Source organism: Ostrea edulis, chromosome 4 (genome assembly GCF_947568905.1).
Source record: "Ostrea edulis chromosome 4, xbOstEdul1.1, whole genome shotgun sequence".
Taxonomy (NCBI): domain Eukaryota; kingdom Metazoa; phylum Mollusca; class Bivalvia; order Ostreida; family Ostreidae; genus Ostrea; species Ostrea edulis.
The window spans coordinates 58,686,333-58,695,755 of NC_079167.1; the positions used below are offsets into that span (position 1 = coordinate 58,686,333).

At 33.8% G+C, this 9,423-nt stretch overlaps 1 protein-coding gene across 1 annotated transcript in view; it reads right to left on the bottom strand.

Annotated features, from left to right (window-relative positions):
• Nucleotides 1-1,649: 1,649 nt before the first annotated feature.
• LOC125667962 (eukaryotic elongation factor 2 kinase-like) overlaps nucleotides 1,650-9,423 on the bottom strand; it is a 15,638-nt gene continuing 7,864 nt past the window's right edge. Inside the window, exons 6-13 of the mRNA XM_056161406.1 lie at nucleotides 8,414-8,711; nucleotides 8,147-8,197; nucleotides 7,228-7,302; nucleotides 6,236-6,355; nucleotides 5,746-5,946; nucleotides 5,356-5,480; nucleotides 4,699-4,877; nucleotides 1,650-4,372 (exon numbers count right to left, since the gene is read on the bottom strand). Coding sequence (XP_056017381.1) covers nucleotides 4,242-4,372; nucleotides 4,699-4,877; nucleotides 5,356-5,480; nucleotides 5,746-5,946; nucleotides 6,236-6,355; nucleotides 7,228-7,302; nucleotides 8,147-8,197; nucleotides 8,414-8,711 — 1,180 coding nt within the window. The 3' untranslated portion in view covers nucleotides 1,650-4,241. The remainder of the gene's footprint in view (nucleotides 4,373-4,698; nucleotides 4,878-5,355; nucleotides 5,481-5,745; nucleotides 5,947-6,235; nucleotides 6,356-7,227; nucleotides 7,303-8,146; nucleotides 8,198-8,413; nucleotides 8,712-9,423) is intronic.

A 9,423-nucleotide genomic window follows, 5' to 3' on the forward strand; every position in this document is an offset into this window, starting at 1 on the left:
CGGTGGTCTCTTCCCAGGTACATTGTATCTGGGTTCTCTCTTCCACCAATAAAAAACTGGGCGCCATCAGATAACTGAAAAATTGAAACTTCTCCAAACCGGCCCCTCAGTATTAGAAAATGTGTACAGTAAAACATGCTTATAGTGAAGTGGTGGGGACAAACAATTTTGATTCATCATATATGTAATTTGTTATATCTAATACATTTATATGTTTTGAAACTACAGGGAATAAAAATTACTGTAAGCATGAATTCATTATAAGCGTGTTCACTGTAACCGTGTTTTACTGTTTATTGATGAATGAGATGGTACATACTGGTATATAATATCCAGTAATGTAGAGATGACAGAACTTCTTCATGCAGTATTCTTCTTAATAAATGGTATTAAAAGATTAGACTTGGCATAATTTTCACCAGTCGACATTGGTGTAGAAACTAAATGGTTCAAAATTTGCATCTGGTGTATTATTATCCTGTCAAAACCCTTTATCAGTTGGATATAAGATGTATCTAGTGCAAAGGTTTGTGAATTCAAGAGGAAGAGAATATGATCATGGGAATTACTGTAGGAAGAATTTTATTATACAGAGGATCTGATCCTGTAACTGTCATTGTGCAGGTTATTGTACAAAAGGTCTGATCCTGGAGATATTATATAGTTTATTGAATACAAATCTGATATTGGAGATGTCATTGTACAGAGGATATGATCCTGTAACTTTCTTTGTACAGTTTATTGTACAGAGGATCTGATCCTGTAACTGTCATTGTACAGAGGATCTGATCCTGTAACTGTCATTGCACAGAGGATCTGATCCTGTACCTGTCATTGTACAGAGGATATGATCCTATATCTTTCATTGTACAGAGCATCTGATCCTGGCGATGTCATTGTACAGTTTATTGTAGAGGATCGGACCCTGTAACTGTCATTGCACAGAGGATCTGATCCTATAAATGTCATTGTACAGAGGATCTGATCCTGTTAATGTCATTGTACAGAGGATCTGATCCTGTAACTGTCATTGTACAGTTTATTGTACAGAGGATCTGATCCTGTAACTGTCATTGTACAGTTTATTGTACAGAGGACCTGATCCTGTTAATGTCATTGTACAGAGGATCTGATCCCATAACTGTCATTGTACAGAGGATCTGATCCTATTAATGTCGTTGTACAGTTCATTGTACAGAGGATTTGATCCTGGAGATATCAATGTATAGATCTGATACTGAAGATGTCATTGTACAGTTTATTGTACAGAGGATCTGATCCTGGCGATGTCATTGTACAGTTTATTGTGCAGAGTATCTGATCCTAGAGATATCATTATATAGGTCTGATACGGAAGATGTCATTGTACAGTTTATTGTACACAGATCTGATCCTAGAAATGTCTCTGTACAGAGACTCATATCCTTGTGGTATCGCTGTACAATTATTTGCATGTTGCAGAACAGACAATCCCTAACCCTGACAATCTTCTCTTTCCCAAGTTAACAGACACTGGTCTCAGTGCCTTGGATAAGTACAGACATCAAATTCTATAAACTTCATGACCAAGAATGGATAAATATCAAGACATGAAATGCCTTTTTTGTTTAAATAGTAAAACAATTAAAATCACAAATGAAGTTCACCAGTTTTAGCTTAACCTTTTATTGAGTTAAAGTCAAGTGAACACTGTATTTCAATTATTATTCATGATTTATACATGCTAATTTGTCATGTCTTCCAGTCTGTGGAACTCAAACAAATCAATAAAGACTAATTATCAATTTGTTTACAGAGACTGAACATTGAAGGCATACCAAACTAGCACTTTATATGATCTAACTAATCGAAATGAGACTGAAAACTTCTATGAATACTGCATCTGAATGTGATACACATAAATGATAATTTGAAATTTAGAGTGAAACAAAAAAAGCTTCCACTTGAATTTCTAATTCTTTAAACTACTAACAAGTTTCAAATAACATAATGGAAGTCTTTGAAATCCTTTCTAGAAATCTAAATTTAAACTGTCAACAACCATACAATCAACATACACATTTCTATCAGGAAACTTCTTCAGATGATCATTGAAGAATACACGTTTTTTTTTTAAATCATCCTTTCATTAAAATTTCATAAACCCAATATATTGACATACAAGACAAAAATTTATGTAATGGCACAAATATATTTTCAATATTTAGAGATCCCAAATCTTTATGTACATGTACATTGGTGAACCATGTAAATTAGCAGAAAGCGTTTTATCTAATTGACTTGGCACTATACAATTTTCAAAATTAAGATAAAAAGATCTACTGACTACAACCAAAATTGAGCACAAACTTCGTTCTGTATACGAATTTCATTATCATTCCAAATTGCTGTTTTTATCATCAAAGACAATAAATTGTCAATAATTCTTGTATATAACACATCAAAATTTTGATCATAGACAGAAGATCTTTGCACAAATGATCAAAGATCACTAAATAAAAACAGATATCAATAACAAACTAAAATCATTTATATAAACAAGATGTATTTATGAAACACTGATGCCCCCAGATTACAAGACTGGAGCCAGGTCAAAGGTTAATGTTACGGTTTTTGGTTTCAATGGAAAGGTCGTATCACAAGAAACACATAACAAATATGAAAGCTGTATCTCTTATGGTGTAAAAGATATGACCAAGGTTAAAGTTATTTTGCTACAGACAGATAGACAGGCCAAAAACTATATGCTCCCGAATCTCTTGATTCCAGGAGCATAAAAAGTAGTCCAAATATGCCAAATAATAATAAAAGTGCTAAACTAAGCAAATACATGTATACGCAAAATGATGGCAAAAATTAGGAGTATTATAAGTAGTTCAAATTGACAAGGGGAAACAAATGACAGGTATGAAAGACTGCTAGCATACTTCACAACAAATTCTTTTATCACAAATTTGGAGAAACAGCAGAACTGATCAAACTGGTTGTACTAAATAGAACTATTCATGGTTCAATACATGTACATGCACATTATATAATATTTAACCAATGTTAATCTCAAAGACGATGCCAACAATAAAAAAAAAAACTTACTAGAATCATCAGTTATTGGTAATAAAGTATCAAAAGTACAAATTATTTTTTTGATAAAAGTGTCTTTTACATGTAGGTTAGCATTGACAACATTGCTAGTATCAAATATCACTGATTTACGTTATTCAAGATGAACACTAAACACCAAATTTTAATACAAAACTGTAGTAAATTTTCACACGACTAGTAATATACCCAGTGAACAGATAGTACACAATGACATCCTTGTTCTTGAAGCTACCAGAGTTGGTTTTCTAATTAGGCAAGTAATCAAGTACGCATGGTAACTTTAGTGAACACTTTAACTTTAGTGAACACTTTTGAAACAGTAATGAAAAATACATGAAAACTTACAATAGCTGGAACTTCATTAAGAAAATATACAACATACAAAAATAAATGAGGTACCTCTATGATATACACATCTTGTGTATATATATATATAAATGGCGCCACAATCAAAGAACATTCTTTCAAAAACAATTGTAAAATCTAAATGAAGTAGATTAATTAATACAAACTAAAGTAATATATACATTCTACATCAAATTCTACAGAAACCATAACTCCAATTACCTAAAATGAAAAAGGAATTCATTTAACTTATTAACCATGGTTCAAAGGTCAGTCACAGAAACATGACAAATATTGATAATAAACTAAAATATCACAAGCAGACAAAATACAAATGTTAACATATGAGTTTTTCCAAGAAAGGATATGAAATATTTACAATTTTATGTACAAAATATTTCTTAAAAGACTTAACTTTGCAATCAAATTTGAGTAAATCTTAAATCAAATTTGAAATCAAATTTAAAAACAAGAGAGAAAAATACACATGAACAAAAACACCATTGGAATTATGAAAAAATGCACCAAAGAAAATTGATTGGAAATATATGAGGTTTCTTTGTTTGAAAACAGTATTGCATACTAATTATGATGTGACTGATAAAGGTCTTTAATTTACATGAAAGTTTACCTACAGATCCCATGTTCCAGATTTAACAAAATACATAATAATCTTTGCTTGTCTACAACCTACACATACAATCAATCACTGTTCTGTTCTGTTCCTGAGACCTGCCTAGGGCCCTCTTGTTTCTGAGCCCTGTTGAAGGGGTTTCTCCCTACTTTTCCTCTTCCTACCCTGTCGTTTCTTCTCCCTCTTCCTCCATTTCACCATAGGTCTCCTCAGCAAGGGAGAAGTACTTGTTGGCAAGGCGACCTTTCATGGCTTCCATGGCAGCTTCTGCTGCCTCATTGTACAAGTCTCCTAAAAGTAACATCACAATAATGCAAAGTTTGGTATTAAACCAGATACATGAAGCATCAATGTTTAAAACTGAAACACCTCAGTACTGGCCTCCTTAAAAACTGTATATAATACAGGTATATATATACCTTCATATCACACACACCTACTCCTACAGTTCTGACAAGAACATTTCCTTTTAATGCCAATACAGTCATCTCTTTTTATGAAACTAGCTTATCTGTGAAGCAAAAGGTGCAGTTCTCTTTTGCCACCATTTATGCACCCCCCCCCCCCATACCTGCTCCCTAGGCGGTCTTTCTCTAGGCCCCCCTCCCCCTACATACCTGCTCTCTGGGGGTCCTTCTCTAGCCCATGGCCTCCCTGCCTGTAAAGCTCAGCCTGTTTAGCCAACAACTGGTAGGAGGGATCATTAATGGTACAATCATAATGACCTCCTTCATCATGGTCCTGTGTCTTCTCAGCTTGTTCATACCAGTACACTGCATCCTCCCACGACACCGACCTGTCAATTCAGTAAAGGTCAAAAGGTCACACGTCATCTCACTCTGAGAATATTAAATAGATTATATGCTTATATACAATTACCTACTTTTTAGAGTGATGAATTCTCTTATTCAATTTTTTTTTATATTAATCATATTTCATATTGTAGTAATTAAGTGAAAATCTAGTATTTGTATAAATATGAATCATAAAACACAACAAATTCCAACAAACAGTGAGAGCATTCATTGCAATAATTTTACAAATATTCATACTGACTTCAAGCTTTGCCTACATCACATGTACAAAATATACGTACAGTTCTTGATCATTATATTCCACTACAATATTATTATGACATGAAAACAAACCATTTTAAAAATATTTCTCGTACGCATAGCTGAAAATCAATAAACTTAAATTCACAGTTAATCAGCACACCTCTGAAGTAAAATGACTGAATCAAGAAATATCTCATATAGACCTAGAATGCCTACCTGCGAGTGCCCAGTCCATGTCCAGTTTCAAATGCCTGAGCCATGTACAACATAGCTCCTCGATCTCCGGCTTCCGCTGCCTCCACCATGAAGTCCACCCCACTGTTTGTGTGTTCGTCATTGGGCTGAAAAAGAAGTTTGATGAATACAAAGATCCAAATCAATAGGTTTTCTATTTCACTCTGAAAAAATGTTCACATGCAAATGACATGGTACTAAAAAATTCTTTGTTATTATTTCATCAGTTCCAGTTGGCAGCAATCATCAACGTAAGTTAATCGATAGATGGAATGGAACTGCTACCTCATACAAACAGGTTTTACATCGCGTATGATCATAAAAAATTCTTACACATATCTCCATGGTAACCAAAGCTACAAACATGCTAACCTCCACTACACAGTTGACAAGGACATCTCTGTCCATTCCCAGATACAGTTTGGCCATTGTAACCATCGATTCCAACTCTCCAAGCTCAGCAGCATGTTCTTCATGAAAGATGGCCGACTCCCAGTCAATTTCATTCTCATCCTTATTTTCTCCAACAATGAACCTTCCCACCTCATGGTATTTAGCCATCTCATGATGAACCTATTGAGATGGTATTTGGCAACTTGAGTTAAGGATTTCTATTATTTTTTATCCTACCACATTCGATTCAGCAACATTATCTATACAGTCTGATTGATGCTTGAATGCTTGGACGCATCCTAATATCTTTTATTGAAAGAAAAAAATTGAATTTCATCAAGGATAGAAAATAAAGACCACAGTGTCTGCCACATGCTGAATTTAGTGTTTAAAACCAGTAGCAATTCCAAAACATATCTAAGAAAATATCTAACAATTGTTCATAAGGTTCACAAAATTCATGCATTACCTTTCCCAGAATGGAGTCACCAATCTTGTGGTTCATCAGTTTCCTGAAGTCTTTCTCTAGAGCCACACAGGAAGGCCTAGCTTGATGTCCTGCCATTCTGTTAAATGCCTCTGCTTCCTCCTAAAATAAGATTTAAAAGTTTCTTTTAGTAAGTTTGCTAGTTGAGATAGGGCAAACTTGTACAGACACATAAATTGTTATATAGCACTTTACAAACACAAATACATATTAGGTAAATACATGTATAATCATCCCAGCAATTATCCTTGCCCACACATGTTTCATGGTGTTTTGAATCTAAAATGTGAGTCGTCTATCTAATCACTAATACAGATTTTTTAAATCCTCAATGCATCTAGTGGTGGCACATTTTACTCCCCCATTGAATTACCAGTTAATCTTAAATAGATATTGCATCTTCAATGAAATTTAAACAAATTAAGACAAGGAAATTCCTAGGTATGTAAAAGTGTTGATAGTATCCATTTGTTCTTAGAAATTATTGAAGTATTGAATTAAGCAGACAAGGGATTCCATTCTGTTCACCCCTTGGTTCCGCCACATAAAATATTGAGTTAGCCTATCATCATTCATAAATTATAATTAATAAGTATACTTAAACTTCTAAACATTCTAAAGAAAGAGAGCAGTTGAATTACAACATAATCCAACTGAGGCATCAAAATAACTGCAGGATCTATCACTACAGCCTAACAGGGGTATACAAAGAATAGACAGATCAGTTACTACAAGTTTAATAGGAGCATAAAAGTATGTGTACATTGTCATAGACAAGGAATATTGCTGGAATAAATTTGTAATTATCGCTAAACACGTGAATTAGTTAATTAGTATGAAGAAAGTTATGAAAATGTTAAGAATCTCACTACATCAGAAAGATGAAATGACAGAGGTGTATTTCAATATTTTCTAAGAAAAATCTATATTTACTAAAGTACACTAAGATGAAAGTACTAAATATGATACATTACCAGTGCATGTAATTTTGGGAAGTTGTTAGTGTGTTGGGTGAGAAGTTGGTTGAAGTTAAATCGGTTAGTCATCTTCTAGTTTAAGAAAAGCATCAGAGAAATAAGGTGGAAAACTTGCATGTGATGCACATTGGATGTCAATATCCTAAACATATATATGTAAATCATCAGAGTGCTTTAGTGTTCACAGAAATGGTGAAATTGGTTAAGCAGCAATTGTTGTTTTGGGGCATCATTTTCTTCTTTTGCTTGAACAGCTAGAGTGAGAAAAGCTAGGATGAGGTTTTGAGTACGAGTTGTACTAAATGTGTTTATATTACCTGCTTTTCATGCTGTGGAGGCATTTAAAAATGATCACTGATTATTTGACTTATTTCTTTGAGATAAAAGTTGTTCCTCTTTCGTTCAACAATTATCAAATTCTTTACACAATGCTGAACTCACTGAAGAAGGTCTCAATAGCATGCACCAGTCTTATTAAAATTTGATGTTAGATACACTCGCATACATAACATGATGTTATGTATGCAAGTTTGCAAGTAGATCTAACAACTGATTCTTATTAGATTGTAAATGCACAGGTGCACAGGTTGCAGATTAAAAAAAAATTCAATTTTATTTGCATTCCCAATCATACAGTTTTTCATTTGATAAATCCTGTCTCTGCTGGGCTTTTGTTTAGTTTACTTGGTAATTCACAGTTAGTACTTTACAATTAGACCCATTAGTTCACACTGATGAAGTCAAATCTTGTGAAGTAAGAAGTTAAGAACAAAAGTAAGGTTATTTCCAAACTACAGAAATATTACACTCATAGGTCAATAAATTTCACTCCATTTTATCTTCTTGATGCAAAAATTCATACAACAACCACAGCAAATTAGCAACTTCACGGCTTTATGAAAACAAAATTTTGTACACCAATCTCTACCTCAACTGCTGGAGATTTCTCTCTGCTATTCCTGGATCCCTTCACAAACACAACATCAAATGATTATCACACCCACCCAGACTGGACAATGTTCACTTTCATAACAAATAACATGATGCTAGATTTACTATGGTCCATCACACTCTACAGACACCATTGCTTAATCCAGTTACATCTCATCTTGTTCCCAAAGTAATACCAAAAAGGGGTCATCTCATTGAAAAGATGACGTTTCTACGAATTAAAAAAACTCACCTCTTTAGTCATGGATGACTGGCTATCTGTGTCACTAGGGGACCTGAATCGAACACCAAATGGTCCCCCAGGACTGGGGCTGTCCAGTGACATGGGCTCTTCGTCATTACTGGGACTGTCAAGGTCAGTTGGTGTGTGACCATCACTGAGCATTGATGATGATGACCGTTGGCGGTCCAGAAATCTTGTTATGTCGATTTTCTCCGATAACGGTGACAGAGAGAGACAATGTTCCATTTCTCCTCGGATTGCAGTTTTCATCATCGATTTCCTCTGAAATGTATATAAACAGACACATTAATTGTCAGCAGTCATATAGATTATACTGGTATATTATATTGTTACAATAACAGCACACTTTTATATAAATGCATCTCAAGGGACTGTATCCGTGCTAAGCAGTATACATCATAACCACATTCCAGAATAATACTGACTGTGCAAGTTCTTACCATACAAAACTAGAGGGTTAACTAGAGTTATCTCCCTTATGTCAACAGACTTGATGCACAGTATAGAATAAACATAATTGAATTGCAATGTTAAAGCTGAGTGAAAAGGAGATGCCATTAAATGTAATTTGTATTGGAAATTGTGAATTTAGAGGGTTCAGTATTAGATATCAACTAAGTTAGTAATCAGTTAAATTACAAAAGTTGTAAGGACTAAGTACAAAAACCACATCTATACATTATCACATGTGTACTTAATGCTTGGAACTAAAAGTTATAATACACTAAATGCAGAATTACGTTGTGAGTGACTGTCAGCAGTCATATAGATTATACTGGTAAATGTATAGTGAATCTGCATAATTTATAAATTATATATAATGGAAAAATTATCAACTACCGGTACACTATAAAGGAAGACTAATGTACTTAAACTTTTCTGATACATTCATTTGTTGATCACAAAATCAACATACAATTTTCTGTTAGGGATGAAATTATTAACTTTGCATGTGAATTTCCTATGAGGAATGTTGAAAAGAAAAATATTTGGTCTCT